At 38.0% G+C, this 16,930-nt stretch overlaps 1 protein-coding gene across 2 annotated transcripts in view; it reads right to left on the reverse strand.

Annotated features, from left to right (window-relative positions):
* ubn2a (ubinuclein 2a) overlaps nucleotides 1–15,759 on the reverse strand; it is a 32,998-nt gene extending 17,239 nt beyond the window's left edge. The window contains exons 1-11 of one of the 2 annotated variants that reach the window (XM_056459423.1): nucleotides 15,166–15,759; nucleotides 12,496–12,612; nucleotides 12,299–12,400; nucleotides 11,901–12,029; nucleotides 7,659–7,759; nucleotides 5,226–5,739; nucleotides 1,265–1,335; nucleotides 1,039–1,168; nucleotides 501–610; nucleotides 271–381; nucleotides 34–174 (exon numbers count right to left, since the gene is read on the reverse strand). In XM_056459423.1, coding sequence (XP_056315398.1) covers nucleotides 34–174; nucleotides 271–381; nucleotides 501–610; nucleotides 1,039–1,168; nucleotides 1,265–1,335; nucleotides 5,226–5,739; nucleotides 7,659–7,759; nucleotides 11,901–12,029; nucleotides 12,299–12,400; nucleotides 12,496–12,612; nucleotides 15,166–15,468 — 1,829 coding nt within the window. In that variant the 5' untranslated portion in view covers nucleotides 15,469–15,759. The remainder of the gene's footprint in view (nucleotides 1–33; nucleotides 175–270; nucleotides 382–500; nucleotides 611–1,038; nucleotides 1,169–1,264; nucleotides 1,336–5,225; nucleotides 5,740–7,658; nucleotides 7,760–11,900; nucleotides 12,030–12,298; nucleotides 12,401–12,495; nucleotides 12,613–15,165) is intronic. The other variant, XM_056459424.1, reaches the window with a different exon arrangement.
* Nucleotides 15,760–16,930: the final 1,171 nt, after the last annotated feature.

Consider the following 16,930-nt stretch of genomic DNA (forward strand, 5'->3'; position numbering starts at 1 on the left):
AATTTTTCAAATAAGAATATGAAAAAAAAACACCTGGTTTGCATCCAGCCTTTGGGCCACAGGGGCTTGACTTCATTCTCCATGAAGGCTTTGAGATAGTCCTCCACAGACAGAGAGCACTGCTCCAACTGGTAACAGCTCAGCTTCACACGCACAAGGTTACACAACAGAGTCCTGAGGAAAAACAACACATGCACACATTAATGGAAAAACATATTTATGCGTCAACCCTCACTATTCTTGCCGTTTGAAACAAGGCAGATATTTAACCTGAGTTTGTCATCCCATATGAACTTCTTCCTTGGTCCCATCACCCTCTTCCCTGGTTTCTCCTCATCGTCATCCTCTGATCCGTTCTTCTCTCCATCTTCTATCTGCTGCCTGTAACACAAACAGTCAAACTCATATAATATCCCATTTTCATTCTCCACACTTTATTACACAAAGCCTAAACAGATCATGAAAGCAGAAAGAGGCAGAGAAAAGACATTAAGACTTACTTGGCTGCAACTTTTGCCATGCAGTCCATGTTATATCTGGCGATCTGCTCTGGCATCACGCTGCACACAGCCAGTTTGAGCTTTAACAAGGGTGTGCGGAGACTGTCATCCTGCCAAACAGAAAAACAAAGACATTTGCTAGATGCGAGTTATACAATGTTAAGCTACTTATAACTATAGGCTTCTTTATTGTTGTGCAATCTTTGTTTTGAAATGAAGGTCGTCATCTAGATATGAATAAATCTACTAAATGTAATGCGTGTCTATATGTGCATGTTTGTACCCAGAACTCAAGTGTGTTCAAAGTAGACAAACTCAAATGTCTCCGATGCTTTTTACGATACTATCTACAGTAATCCACTTATCAATTGTTTAAATCTGGTATTAATATACATTTCTATCAGAGACTCTTGTTACTACATTATCTCAATCACTTCCAATTGAAAAAAATTAAATAAATTACCAAATGTAGTTCTGGTGCTGCTAGTATCAATCCTCAATGCCCACTTACGACACAATATAATGTGTAGTCATATACCTGTATGTTGAGGCTGAGTTTCTTGAGTCGTTTGAGTAGCGCCTCCTTGTTACAGGGCACAAAGGCCTCTAGATGAGAGTAAACCTCTGAACGCACGTGGTCGGGCTGCTCCTGAACCTGCAGCTCAATACTGAAAACAAGACAAATGATCAACTGCAAGAAATTACAGCCTGTGAAATTGTCAGGGAATTTCAGCGGAACGAAAACATGCTCATATTTCACTTACTCCAGCAAGATATTATTCATATCCAGAGTGAAGAATTTCTTTCTGCCCTCTTGATCAAATTGCCTCGATGCCTGAGTTCGAATAAATAAAAGCAAGAAGAAAATAAAGTTATACAGCAAAATGGTATTACTTTCAGAACATGAAGTCCCTGGAGTGGATTTGTGGGTGTATATTTGCTCTCTGTTCCTCTATGCAGTTACCTCCGGTGAAAACATTTAATGCATCACATTTTAAACCTAGCTACCAGTTATATAAACCACATTACATCTAATCACAGAAACATTCAAATCACCTTTATTTTGTAATATCCATCCCAACCTGTGGGAGAAGAATGAATTTGAAAGCCCCTTCGGATGGCTTTAAAGAGATCATTTTAGACAAACATTTCTAAGACTCGTGTAAACAGACTCTGGTTTACCCTTGATTCCTGCATAGTTTGAACTGTGCTATCCCGCAAAACCAAATTTCTTCGCAAATACTGCATTACGCTACGGCTGCGTCCCAATTCGCATACTATCCATCCTAAAAAGTATTACAAAAATAGAAATGGTAGAAACCGCGGTGGATGCGTTAGACCAGGCATGGGCAAACTCTATCCTCGAGGGCCGGTGTCCCTGCAGAGTTTTGCTCCAACAATAATCAAACACACCTGAACACCCTAATTAGTGTCTTCAAGATCACCAGAAAGCTACAAGCAGGTGTGTTTGATTAGGGTTGGTGCAAAACTAGACCCACAGTCAAGTAGAGAGGCATCAGTAAAGTTGTTTGAATGACTGTTAATCAATATCTAGCCAACTAGAACCAATTTAAACCGCGTTTCCCATGTTATATTTCATCTGCAACAACAATGTGAACTTCTATCAAGATATGTTTGGACATTAACTACTGAATTCATAATTACCCAAAGACCTGAGGAGATTTCTCTGCATGAAAGACTCACAAATGGCAGATGCTGCTTCTCCAATATGGAAGGTAATTAAATATGAAAGAAATGTTGATGATGTGTGGATGATTGACAGGGCTCACAACGAAGCAACATAACGATGCTCACGAGGAAGTAGCATGTCCTAAAGCTTGCACACTCTTCTGTTAGACACTCAAAATTATTTACTTTTCCTTCACAAAAAATGTGCATACTTTTAGGGCGTAGTATAAGTATGTGAATTAGGACACAGCATATGAGAAATCAGGGTTTCTGTAGGTTTCATCTAGTCAAATTTAAGACTTTAAGAATTTTAGACTCATACAGGGCTAAACACTAAGGATTTTTTGTAATGGCCTGGTTGGGCCAATGGAAGTGGAAAAATATCAAAACAAGAAAACTCTAGTTGTATACACCTTTTTTCCCAACAATGTTTCTATTTCTTTTGTTTAAAATGACAAGTAAACATTGTTAAATGTAATGTGTGTTTATATAGCGCATTTATTGTGTATGGCTATACACCCAAAGCGCTTCACAATCATGAGGGGGGTCTCTCCAACACCACCACCAGTGTCCACTTAGATGATGCGACGGCAGCCACAGGACAGCGGTGCCAGTGCGCTCACAACACACCACATGTAGATGTAGTGGAGAGACATTTATACAGCCATTTCAGTCGATAGGGATGATTGGGAGGCCATAATGGGTAAGGGCCAATGGAGGGAATTTGAACACCGGGGTTACATCTCTACTTATTACAAGAAGTGCTATGGAATTTTTTTTTACATCTCATCTGAAAGACGCAGCTCACTGACAATATAGTGTCTCCTTCTCTATACTGGGGCATTAGGACTCCCCTGCTGGCCTCACTAGCACCACTTCCAACAGCAACAGTTTTCCCGTGTGGTCTCCTATCCAGGTACTGACCAGGCTCAGCCCTGCTTAGCTTCAGTGAGTAACCGGTATTGGGCTGCAGGGTGACATGGCTGTGGCTTCTTAAAGTATAATTATTATGAAGAAAACTACATGAATTATCAAAAAATATATGTTTGTTTGCTTTTGGTGCAAATGAATAGAGTATAACTCCTATTCAATCTAACGCACTCCTGTTATAAAAATTTAAGTTTCACACCCATTTATAAATATTATGTCCACTCACCCTTACTTCTGTTAATAGTTTTTGTGTAAATGAAAATTGTGTAAAGGAATATACTGCTATTGTTATCATGATGTATTGTGTAATTGTTTTTTAGTTTTCTTTTCCTTATTAGGGAATTTAATTAAAAGAATTTGCTGTTAAATTGTCTAACTGCTGTTGTGAATTGTCTCTTTGCAATAAAAAGATTATATATTGTATCTAAAAAATGATTTAGATGGATTGTTTGTGATTGGATGGCTGTTGGTCCAATTGGCTAACTGTACTTGGACAACATTTAAAATTAAGACCTGTTTAAAATGATTTAAGACCTACAGCACATTATTTCTGTGAATTTTAGGGCTGCACGACTCTAGAATAAGAATCACTTTTTTTTTTTTGCTTAAAATCAAGATCACGATTTTCTCACGATTCTGTATTATTATTGTTAATTCTCAAACATATGGTAAAACAGCAATAATATTATTAGGCCTATGTGTAGGTCTACTGCTGGTTAAATTGCTCAATTTTGTATAGACTTGGAATGGCGGACTTGAACAGACATTCAATTTGTCCTGGTCATTAATGTACAATAAAGTGATGCATCAGGATACAACTATTCCTAATTCTAACGTTGAATTATTATGTTTGAGACGTATGCCTGTAATTTGTCATAATAATTTGTATTATTAGACCATTTTTTTCAACATTTTGAAACATTTGTCATTATCAGATTCCCTCTTGCATTATATTTAACAATTTATAGGCTACAGTAGTTATACTGACGCAGTAAACATTTTTTTTCATGCACACTTTGTGTTCGCTAAGAAAGAAAAAAAGCATTTAAAATGCTTGCCGTAATCATTACTCTAAAATGCGATATGATCATTTAAATGATTTGCGCTTTTGGTTTCACTTTTACTGCCGAGTGCGCTCATGTCATGGCTGCCGTAACTTAAAAAAAAAAAAAAAAAACATCATACAAGAAAAATCACACTTCCCGGGTGGCTGATCGCTCTGAGCAACAAATTGAACGTTATTTACAACTTTATAACTTTATAACCCGTTATTCACAGCCTATGCAGGTTCTGTTCACTGAAGTAGCCAACATTGGCGAGCATGCGCGTGTCCTCTTAGTAAACAGTGCATCTGCTTATGTGTGTCTTTGCGGCTGCGAATACATCACTACATTAAGACAGAAATTATATTTTTTTATACCTCATGAATACAGTATGTGACACTTTTAACACCATTTATTAGCTCCCCTATTTACTTTTTGGCCTAATTTCTGTTTACTGGAGAAAAGATTTTCTTCAACACATTTCTAAACATAATTTTAAAAATTAAAAGCTGCTTTCATTCTAGCTGAAATTAAACAAATAAGACTTTGTCCAGAAGAAAAAATATTATCAGACATACTGTGAAAATTTCCTTGCTCTGTTAAACATGATTTGGGAAATATTTAAAAAAGAAAAAAAAAATTCAAAGGGGGGCTAATAATTCTGACTTCAGCTGTATATAAAACAATGTGAAGACTTGTGCAACTGCCTTTATGCTTCTCTCCTGACCTTTAAAATATAATTGGCTGAATCGTAGAAACTTGAATTAAGATTGTGCGTACTGTCGAATCGATGAAAATTTTGTTTTTGAAATTTAACCCATTTTAAGACTTTTTAGCACCCAGCAGACACCATAGAAAATCAAAATACAGGCCATGCCGAAATGTGCAGACAAAATCAGCCTTAAATCATCAGGGACCTGATTAAAAATAAACTTCAGTCACTTAACACTACATGTGTATACAGAGCATTTCATTACACTAGACTGATTTGAGTGTGTGTGTGTGTGTGTGGGTTTTAACTTGTCGAATTGAGAATTTGAAAAATGACAAAAACAGGACTCACGGCTCGTAGGTCCTCTATGCGCTTGATCAAAGGGGCTGGAAGTCCATTGGGAAGAGTTGGAAAAGACACAACCCCGGCCTGCCCTCGATTCAGCCCCCCTACTCCAATTTTGTTCCCCAATGATGAACCCAAGCCAACCTGTCCGTTCTCCCTGCCTGATGAGGGAATCTGGGGCGCTGCGTCTAATGAACTGAAGTCCAAGTCACGCATGATATCCTGAAGCTCGCTCTCATTGGCCGAACTGAGCAATGACATCATGGCGGGCTCAGCAGTCAGGTCAGCGAGCGAGAGGTCAGTGTGGTTGGTGTGGCCAATGTGCAAATGAGAGTTCTGCAGTAGGTTGTTGGAGTTGGGAGTGCTGGTGAGACCCAGATGAGAGCCGCTGACGTCCTGTTTCCGAATCTCTTCCTTCTCTCGAGTGAAGCGGCGGAGCATTGCAGCCAGACAGAGAGAATCCTTCATCAGTTTCTTCCTCTTCTTTTTTTCAGGACGATGAAGGCTGAGACCAGCCAGTCTGTGAGCAAATAAATACAGTTCAAGTCAGAATTATTAGCCCCCCCCGTGTATATTTTTTCCCCAATTTCTGTTTAATGAAAAGATTTAAAGGCTTAACTAGGGTAATTAGACAAATCATTGAATAACGGTGGTTTGTTTTGTAGACAATCTGAAAAAATATACTGCTTAAAGAGGCTAATAATATTAACCGTCAAATGTTTTTTTCATTAAAACTGCTTTTATTCTAGCCGTAATAAAACAAATAAGACTTTCTCCAGAAAAAAAAATATTAAAGGAAATTTAACTAAATATGCAAAGTTTAACAACTAATTTCTTAGTTTCTTGAATGCCAAAGCATTTTAGATATGTATATAAAATAGCCTATGTAATCTATTGCCATCATCAAATTATTAAAATACACAGCAAATGAGAAATAAATGACAAAAAAAGGAATAAATACAGAGAATATCTCTAATAGTTATAATAATTCCAAGATTAAAAGGTGTAGATTGAAGCAAATGCGTTGATTAACCATTATTAATAGTGTACACATATTTTGCACCAGTCATTTCATCCTCTCAGAGTTTATAGCAAAGTTTTTCTGAGTTGTTTAGATTAAAGAATAAGTTATTTAATCTTTCTCTCGCTCTCGTGACTGTGCAAGCGCAGTCAGCTGCAAGGTAAAAGTAGGATTAAATAAAAAGGTAATGCAGAAACGCATACGATTAACAAATGACAGCTTTAGAAAGTGAAAGCAAAAGCCGAATCCCGCACATTTTAGAAGATTAAGAAACCCTTGCAGGACAAATTTTTAATTCCCAAAAAGGTGCGTCTCTGTGGGTCTGCAGAGCAAGTGAGACTGCTTGTAGGAGTGTTGACAGTTCATGAGCACACAGAACGAGCAATACGAAACAGGTAAACAAGAGAAGGTTTTCCATTACTTAATCGATCGCGGATGTTTGTTTATATTGGGCAGAAACAAAGGAAAAAAAGTATAAAAGGATGTTTATAATAATAAAAAAGTGTCACTAAACATACTTGGGTGGCCGTTAATATACGTGGGCGGCCCGCCCAAGTAAAGTCTTTGTGTGGGAGACACTGCCTTTACAAGAGCTGTCCCTCACTACAGGTTTTGCTACCAGAGTCTACTTTAATTGGTGTACTATACCTACATAAACATTAAAACCTCATTTTGTTTTCAAAATACAATAAAAGTTCGAAAACTAGCATGCAACACTTTCTGCACAGTTGTACTCTGCCTTCTAAAATACTTTTAGATTTTTATGACAAGAGTTTCCATAAATTTTATAAAAGTCTGTTGGGTACCTGTGTCCACATTGCAAGTCCACATGAACACATTTTCATTATTTTTCTAAAAAGCCCGAGATGTTTCTCCTCTAACTCCACTATATGTTTTGTTTTGTTTTACAGACAAAATTGAAGCTAAAAATAGGAGCACATCATCTTAGCACAAAGATCGCTCAAATCTGTCAATCAAAGTTCATGCAACGGGTCAATAAACTAGTCCTTGTCAAATTACTTGGTGCATTCTTTGAAAAAAATAAAATAAAATAATTATTATTTTAAATGGCATGATTTATTCAAGCAGTTGCTACAATTATAGACCATTTTGAGGGATGTAAACAATAACAATGGTCCTAATGCATTTCCTGTTTTAGGTTTTGAATTTCCATAGGATCTAAGAATCCAGAAAGCTCTACATATTGATTTTTTAATGATATTAAATATGTTAAAAATCTACATATTGATTTTTTTAATGCCAGCGGTGTAAACATTAGTTATGACTGAATCGCATCTTGTTACAGTTCTGAAATAGTTTGACAACAAGTAGAAAGTGTTCATGGAACAATGATATCGTCATATTGAAATGGTCTATAAATACCAATTTACCAATAAAAGTACATGTTTACCCCTCACCCTTGTTTTGCTACTTTGTTCTTCCTGGGTTTTTTCTCCTCTATACCGGCTACATCTTTCTTCTTCCTCCTTTTCATCAGTGGTTCTTCTCCATCTCTTATCTACAATCACAAAAAACAACAGTCACAATTTCATGAATTACAAAAACAAAACAAAACACTAAAACAAACATTTGAAGGAATATTTTACGCAAGAAGGATTTACTAATGTTAAGACTTTCCTTCATCTTTCAAGCACAAAAAAGACATTTCTAATGAGATTTCTGTACTGAAATAAAAGAAAATAAAACTTTTATATTAACAGTATTAACATATTAACAGTAACGAATGAAGAGATTTAATCCAGGCACTCCAAATAGACATAATGTTAATGTGATTGTGTTATTCAATTCACCTATAGCGCATGTCTTTGGATTGTGGGGAGCACCCAGAGGAAACCCACGCCAACACCGGGAGAAAGTGTAAACTCCACACAGAAATGCCAACTGACCCAGCCAGAACTCGAACCAGCGGCCTTCTTGCTCTGAGGTGACGGTGCTAAACTCTGAGCCACCGTGCCACCCAAATATCTCCATTTGTGTTTCAAATACTGTTTAAAGTCTTACATGTTCAGTACCATTTACATTTTTGGGTGAACTGTCTCTTTAACAGGTCTATATAGCATTTAGTGTCCCTGTTCACACATAGAAATAACATTCGTGTGTGGTGATCTGATCACAAGTGCTCAGTCGAGACACGTTATAAATAGAGGTGTAAATGGAGGCCACACTGTTTTGTGATCTGATCACTCAAGCCACATTTCAAATTAGTGGCATGATATGACCGAGATTTTTAAACTATGGTGATTTCATGCTCCTTAGCGTGATCGGATTTAGAAAAAGTCAACCTTATATCTTGACAGACGTCATGTGAAGTACTGACTACTGATACAAAGCAAAAACACATGATTGAAATGTCATGGGGTAAGATTACAACTAAAACCTGTATTACAGATCAACAGCGTGCTGATTATTTAGCTTAATTAACAGTAGCAAAGCCAATGATCATAAATCAGAGATCATGGGTGCGTTTCAATCAGCTCCCTTGTTCAGTAGTCAGTACACTTGCTGCTAGAAGGGATGCACCTACAGCCGAAAGTTAATGTTCATTATTCTTATTGTTTATTAAATTACCAATTAATTGCGTTTTATAAACATCTACACCTATCCCAACCCTTACAGTAATATAAAAATGAGAATTACTTGTTAAATTACCCATTAAATTGTGTTTTATTAGTATTTACCCCTACCCAACCATCACAGTAATGTAAAAATATGAATTACTGTTATGCAGCACCGCAAAACTTATGCTATACTGATGAGAGTATCTGCAGCTGTATCCCTTCTAGACTCCCTTCACTGACTCGGTAGGTGCAGAAAATAGTGTCAGACATCAGTGTGTGTATGGACTATCCAGTCGCAATATGTGGCAAAAATACTACACGATGGTAATAGTTTGGTGTTCACATGTCTGTACTGCACTTCAATAATGCAACTATAATTTCCATACTCTGCGTCTTAATTCGATTTCTGTTTAGTTTGATTGACTCAAGTCGGATTAAGGTATTCAAAATAAAAAATCACTGTTTACATAGTAGACTCTTAGAGTATTCCTTTAAGCCCTGGTCAGATCACATGGCTTTGTCATGATTTCCTTGACGTAGGGTGTCAACGGGAGTTAAAAATGACAAATTGGTGTAGTGACAAGATTCAATCGTTTCTTCTTGTGTAATGTGGCGCAGTTCACGACAATCAATGCCTATGACACGATCACAAAAAAAAAAAAAAATCAACCATGTTTAATTTCTTCCTCGATCTTCACGACGAGTTCCGTCATGTGGGTGACTGTGGACAATAGGACCACATAATTTATCAGCTATATCCACAGGCACTGCTGTTAATCCGTGGGTCAGGTAACCAAAAAAAAACAGGCTGAATATTTAATTATGGGGGGGGTCTAGGGTCCAATCAATCATTGGTTATGCAAACTTTAACTACTTTCTCTAAAATATTAAAGCGTTTCAAGCTATTTTATTTGACAGACTGGCACAAATGTGCAGACATCTGCATTCTTACAACGAGTTTCTGAGTTCTCTCAGCTTTCCAACCGAGTTCATTCTCCCAAGCTAATCTGGATACATGTTCAGTTCTGCGAATACATTGTAAAAGCCTGTCTTGCTTATTAAAATTACTTGACTAAACTAATTAAATTGAAACTCACCTGCAATGGATGATTTTGTCATTAAAAATGAAAAGTTTAATACAAGTTTCTCTGAAACTGTGAATATTTCACTGTAATTTTATTTACGCTAGATTTTTTTATTTATTTAACAACCTAGTTTGTGTTTTGGCATTGAAGCATTTAGCAGACTGGTTTTGAAGCACTTCACCTCAGATATTATTCGTTACTTTTTTTTATCTAGTAGATAACGGACCAACAAAAATAAATTAAAAGATACAAATTATACCAAACGAAATTTTCAAAAAGATATTTTTACCAAGAAAAATATACGAATTATATTTTTGTTTGTGCCCGTCCACTACTCAATAGTGCGAGTGGATTATTTGTTTTACTCAGAGGAAAATAAGGATTTAATGAATGCTTCACTGTGATTGCTGTATCACAAACCTCTGTCATATTCATTCATTCATTCATTTTCTTTTCGGTTTAGTCCCATAATTAATCTGGGGTCATCACAGCGGAATGAACCGCCAACTTTTCCAGCATATGTTTTACGCAGCCGATGCTCTTCCAGCTGCAACCCTTCACTGGGAAACATCCATACACAACGGACAATGTAGCTTACCCAGTTCACCTATACCACGTCTTTGGACTTGTGGGGGAAACCAGAGCACCCGGAGGAAACACAAGCGAACACGGGTAGAACATGCAAACTCACCTCTGTCATATATTTGCTAATTTTTTTATATGTCAGTATTTTAAAGATTATGTCTTGAGCATCTGATTTTTCCTTGGTGCTGATGCTGATGAGGAAGTGTTTAATAAGCAAGCCATGGCTTGAAAATATACATTTAGATCTAAAAGAAAATATCTTAATATTAAAAAGGAAATATAAGTTTGATTCTATCCATGTCATATGGATGAATGAATGCCCTTAAATAATGTAGCCTAGTCGTCAGCAAGCATAAGTGTTTATTGAGATTGACATAAAATGTAAAAAAAATGTAATTAATAAGATAAGAAATATTGTTATAGCAACACTTGTGACCGCTTTAGGAAATAACGCTCGTCATAGACGTCACGGGCTGATCATAAAGGAACGTGTAGTCTGGCACATTCGTTACCCACGACAAGGCAAGATTTTATCAAGACAAAAATTGCATAATCTGACATAAGCTACGTTTCTGTCCACATATGTTTATGTGCATTTTGGATATGCACATAAAAAAGGGTTGAAGGAAACGCCAAGATGCGCAAAATTGTAGAAAATGTGCATAAAAAAAACGTATGAGTAGGATAAACTTTTTATTCGATAAGATACACATAAACTACGATGGAAACACTTTTAACAAACAAATTCCAGTATGCGTATTAAAAAGGTCATGTGATTTTTTATAAGAGATTATGTGATGATAAAAAAAATGTGTGAATGGACAAACCAGCAGGCTGAGCACACTGTAAAACATCTGAAATGTTGTTATGGTCATTCTAAAACACCTTAACCATCTCAGTATTGCTGTTATTATATTATTAATGACCTCCAGAATCAAGAATGTCTGTGCTCCGTGTCTCACGGCTTCAAATGCCATCGCGCGTTCACTGCGTGTCAGGGTTGCCTTCTGAGGTGCAAGTCATTTATTAAATAAGTTAATCCTGAGGTGACTATTTTGTTTGCTTTGACTTGTTGGATGGAAACGCTGCTTTATTCGCACGTCTTTTATGCAATATTCCAGTTTTGCGCATAAATTTTATTTGGATTTGTAGATGGAAACATAGCTATTGTGACTTTCGTAAACGACAATAAAAATCGTGTCATCTGACCGAGGCTTTAAAATCGGATTACTGGTGTCCATGTAAACATACTCACTAATTTGGAGTACTCACTAGAAGATCTCATTAGAAATGCAGAATTAAATATCAAAACTGTCTCAGCTCACCATTTCTGATCAGGACGGCTGTTAATTACCAGATATAAACCATTGCTGGAATGTCATTTGGCACAATCGCTAATTGCGAAACTCACCCTGGGTTTTTCATCTTTCGCTTTGTCCTCTCCCTCAGATTCAGAGGCAGCTCGAAACTGCAAAGTACCCGTATTAATGTAGAATCCGCCAAGCTTGGTGGTCAGGGAGGCTGGTACAAGCTCATCATACTGACAGGAAAAAGACACAATGATTTTAAAACGCTGTTGGCTGACTGCACTTCTGGGGCTATGTCAGAGTTTAAAGAAAAAACAAAACACTCATTTGAATCAATTCATTGACTAAAACTAAATATATCCATCACTGACATGATTATGAATGAAAATACACCCTTTGAGTTCAAAGAGCAATGAGAGAGAGTTGGTAAACAGCATGTTAAATGCCAATCGATCATCTCCATAGTGATGTCTGTCTGTTGCCATGGTAAGTGCCCACTCACTGCTTCCGAGTTGTCTATGAAGGGGTCACTCTCATCATAGCCGAAGCCAATGTCAATCAAATCCTGCATCCGATCTTTCCGCCTCTTTTTCCCTGCATTACCCTGTAAGGACGTCAGCAGTAGCGGCATCGTGACATTTGGCATTTGAGGGCCCACACATTTGAAAATGCAACTCGAAATCATCAAGCGGTACTTACGTATTTGCTTTCGAACTTTTTGGCCAGGGCTTCGACCTGCAGACGTTCCTTCTCGTCATCGTTAAAGGGATCATTGGGGTCCAGGGAAGACTTTGAACATGGTGGATTCTTCTTGGGCTGTGGAGGAAATATGAGTGCACCTGATCAATCCAGCCATTTGTTTTTCCAGTTTTGAACTGGTGGATCAGTATACATTTATTATATTTACAATCAATATTATTCTTTATTGTGCTTTTGATTATTGATGTGGGATTTTAATGCATCTAAATTAAGGAGATGGTTCACTCCCCTAGTGGTTCCCAAACTTTATGAGTTTATTTTACTACAAAACACAAATAATTATTTACACTGACCGGCCACTTTATTAGGTACACCTGTCCAACTGCTCGTTAATGCAAATTTCTAATCAGCCAATCACATGGCAGCAACTCAATGCATTCAGGTATGTAGACACAGTCAAGACGATCTGCTGCAGTTCAAACCGAGCATCAGAATGGGGAATAAATGTGATGTTAAATGACTTTGAATGTGGCATGGTTGTTGGTGCGAGACAGGCTGGTCTGAGTATTTCAGAAACTGATGATCTACTGGGATTTTCATGCACAACCATCTCTAGGGTTTACAGAGAACAGTCGGAAAAAGAGAAAATATCCAGTGAGCGGCGGTTCTTTGGCAGCAAATGCCTTGTTGATGCCAGAGATCAGAAGAGAATGGCCAAACTGATTAGAGCTGATAGAAAGGCAACAATAACTCAAATAACCACTCGTTACAACCGAGGTATGCAGAAGAGCATCTCCGAACGCACAACACGTCCAACCTTAAGGCGGATGGGCTACAGCAGCAGAAGACCACACCGGGTGCCACTCCTGTCAGCTAAGAACAGGAAACTGAGGCTACAATTCGCACAGGCTCACCAAAATTGGACAAAAGAAGATTGGGAAAAAAAGTTGCCTGGCTTGATGAGTCTCGATTTCTGCTGTGACATGGTAGGATCAGAATTTGGCGTCAACAACATGAAAGCATAGATCCATCCTGGTTCCTTGAACATGACTGGTTCCTTGAACATGACAATGAGTACACTGTACTCAAATGGCCTTCACAGACACCAAAGCTCAATTCAATAGAGCACATTTGGGATGTGGTGGAACGGGAGATTCACATCATGGATGTGCAGCCAACAAATCTGCAGCAACTGAGTGATGCTATCATGTCAATATGGACCAAAACTTCTGAGGAGTATTTCCAGTATCTTGATGAATCTATGCCACAAAGGATTAAGGCAGTTCTGAAAGCCAAAAGCGGGTCCAACATGGTACTAGTAAGGTGTACTTAATAAATTGGCCAGTGAGCGTACATATACACTATGGAAATAAATGGCTACTGGTATGCATTATTTTTTAGTATGGTTTATTTTGTATTCAGCTGAAGAAAGAAACCGAAACATGCTTTGACACAATTGAGAATAAATCATGACAATGTTTTCTCTTCATTTTTGGATGATCAATCTATTTAAAATTATAGGCCACGCAAAACTGACAAGCATGTATGCATTTTCTTTGCATACAATAGAAGCCAAATGGAAGCAAAACTGTTTAATTATCGACATTCTCCAAAATATCTTCCACAGAAAAGGTGCACTGGCCCTTTAAGGCTCGATCACACTAACAACAACATCTTTAACTTAATAATAAATAGAAAAGTTTATCAGAAATTCCCAGAATCACTTTTAAAAACGATGACCAAACAATAACAGTTAATTAAAACACGCATTTATAGAAAAAACTTATACAAAATATTTGGTTTTGATAATATTACTGCCGATTAGGAGCATCGATGGCTGCTCTTCGTCCAAGATTCTTCAGAATATCTAGTTTTGTGTTCAAAATAAGAAAAGAAAAATCATAAAAAGTGTTGGACCATTTATATTCAAGTTTTTTTGGTGAACTACCCCTTTAAAATGACAAACCAAATAACAGCAGCCTGTGCATTTTATTAATTGTATTTAAAGCAATTTGCATGTTGCATAGTAAGTTTTATTATTATCACAGATATTATTAGTAGCATCCTAAAATAAAATGACACCACTGGTCATGTGATCTCAACATGGTGGCATTCATAAGGTGGTAGCCCACTTCATGCAGAAAACAGCTTTTTCTAGTAGACTGTAATCTCCAAATTCATTAAGACAAAGGAGTCCCTTAGCATTTGTTAATTTGCTAAATCCTTTTAAATTAATAAAAAGGAAAAAACAATATGACAAATGTAAAAGGCCAGCCTGCCTTCATTAAAATATTCATGAACATCCCTGAAATGAAGCTTGGATTAATTCAGCAGCCCTTTAAGTGTCCGCGCACACGGAGCCCTAGGGGGCCACAGGGGTCACGTACTCAACAAAGTGCTCTAAAGTTTATGAGCAAACAAGATAGAGACACGTCATAAAAATTTGAATAATTATTTAACGGTATCAGCTCACAGCATATGCCACACTCGCCATTCACACGGGGATCCCGTCAAGAGCACTACTTTATTTTTAACTCCTCTGCTAACAGGCTAACGCACAAGCAAACTCAGCAAAAAAACAAACAAGCAAGCGGTGTGTTTATGATTACAAGCAAACGCTTGAGCGGCACACACACTCTTTTCTGAAAGTGTTCCGGACAGTTTTTGTACCTGTTGAGACTGGATGAGCTCGCTGTAGTTGAACTCGGCCGAGCACTGCTCGCTGGGCTCGGACAGACACAGGTTGAGGCGCACGGTCTTCCCTTTGGGCTCCTCGCTGTCTCTCTTCCCGATCAAGCCCCCGCGGTCACCCGCTGTCGTCACCCCGGTCCCCATCATCTTCATCCTGCCCTCTCTGTCAAAACTCATCTCGGCGGCCCCGTCCTCCTCCAGCCGCCGTCTCCTGCTATCCGCGCCCGGACCGCCGGCTAGGGCCGACAGGGTGACAAACTGCACTTTTCTCGGTTCGGCCATTTGGATGTTCAGCGCTCCTGGACACTCACTCACTCACTATCAGTGGCGGGGCTTGACTTCGCCAAACAACTTGATTTAAAGAGCTTCAAGCCGGATTCGAGGGGCTTTCGGAGGCTGTACCGATGCTAGAGTACCCTCCGCACCTTACGGGGTGCGTATGTGAAGGGATGGCCGGGTAAAAGTTGATTCTGGAGGCGCAAGCATCCTCGGTCGCTACGCTCGGGGGACTCAGGAGCTCCGAACAGCCATCTTAGATGAGAGTGAGTAAATAAAAGAGTGGAGACGAGCGGACTGAGCCTGCGCGCACACGGACACCGGAAACGGCGTGCACGACGGAGATGCGGCGGCGGCCAATCAGAGGAAGACGACGGCAGACGCGTGTCCAATCGGAGACGAGCCTTTCAGCAACAGACGCTCTAATGAGCAATTAGATGTTACGGTGGAAAAAAAGGATTCCTCGTGAAATTGAACTAATACTCAGATATGAAACTAATAGAGGAAAGTGTCGCTCATTGCTCTGCAGTTCGAGAACGGAGGATTATAGCTCCCGTTCTTTTGGATTTAGGATATCAATAGACCAGAAATCTGTTTATATAATAGTAACACTTTACAACAAGGCCTCTTTAGATAATCTTTGTTAACGCCCTGAGTATTATTAGCTAATGACAATCGAAAGAGTTGCTGTATTTATTATTGTTTTTCAATAAAAATGCAAGTATTGGTTGTTAGTTCATATTAGCTGAGGTCAAATTATATTAATATACAGCAACAACGTTTGACTTTGAGAAATATTAAAAATGATAAATGTTAAAATTGTTCCTCCCTTACCTCCTTGAAAGTTATATGGGAGAAAGACTGAGACAAATTTTTGGGAAAAAGAATGACTTTCAGTCTGTTGTGGTATATTTTTCAAAAGTGCCACAATATTAAACCATGAGCAAAATTTTAACTCTTTTGCAGAACTTATTTAACGCCAGTTCGTCTAAATAAGATATTCCCTAATGTTTCTCAATGCTGTTTTAAGTGCAAATCCAATGTTGGTACTGTGATGCATGTATTCTGGGACTGTAACATGATTAAGACATACTGAAGAAATCCACAAATTAGTACAGAAGATTATAGGTAAACCTTTTGCCCTATCTCCAGCTATTTATCTTCTCAATTGTAAAACTGCTTTACACCTTAGTCATGGACTAGAATCTGTGCAAGAAAATGTATTCTTCTGTTGTGGTCCTCTCCTAACATTCCTTCGATCAATATGTGGATAAATCAGACTTGCGTCAGAAATCTGATGATTTCTGGCATATCTGGAATCCTCTGTGGGAGTTTTTGGAGAGTGTATCTTGAAAGACTATTTTTGTTTTATTTTTAATTTATTTTTTTGTTAATTTTACCATTCACAAAAAGCTTGAATTACTAGCCGATGGACGATTGTATAATAGATGTCTATATTATTGTGTAT

This window comes from Danio aesculapii, chromosome 6 (genome assembly GCF_903798145.1).
Source record: "Danio aesculapii chromosome 6, fDanAes4.1, whole genome shotgun sequence".
Lineage (NCBI taxonomy): Eukaryota > Metazoa > Chordata > Actinopteri > Cypriniformes > Danionidae > Danio > Danio aesculapii.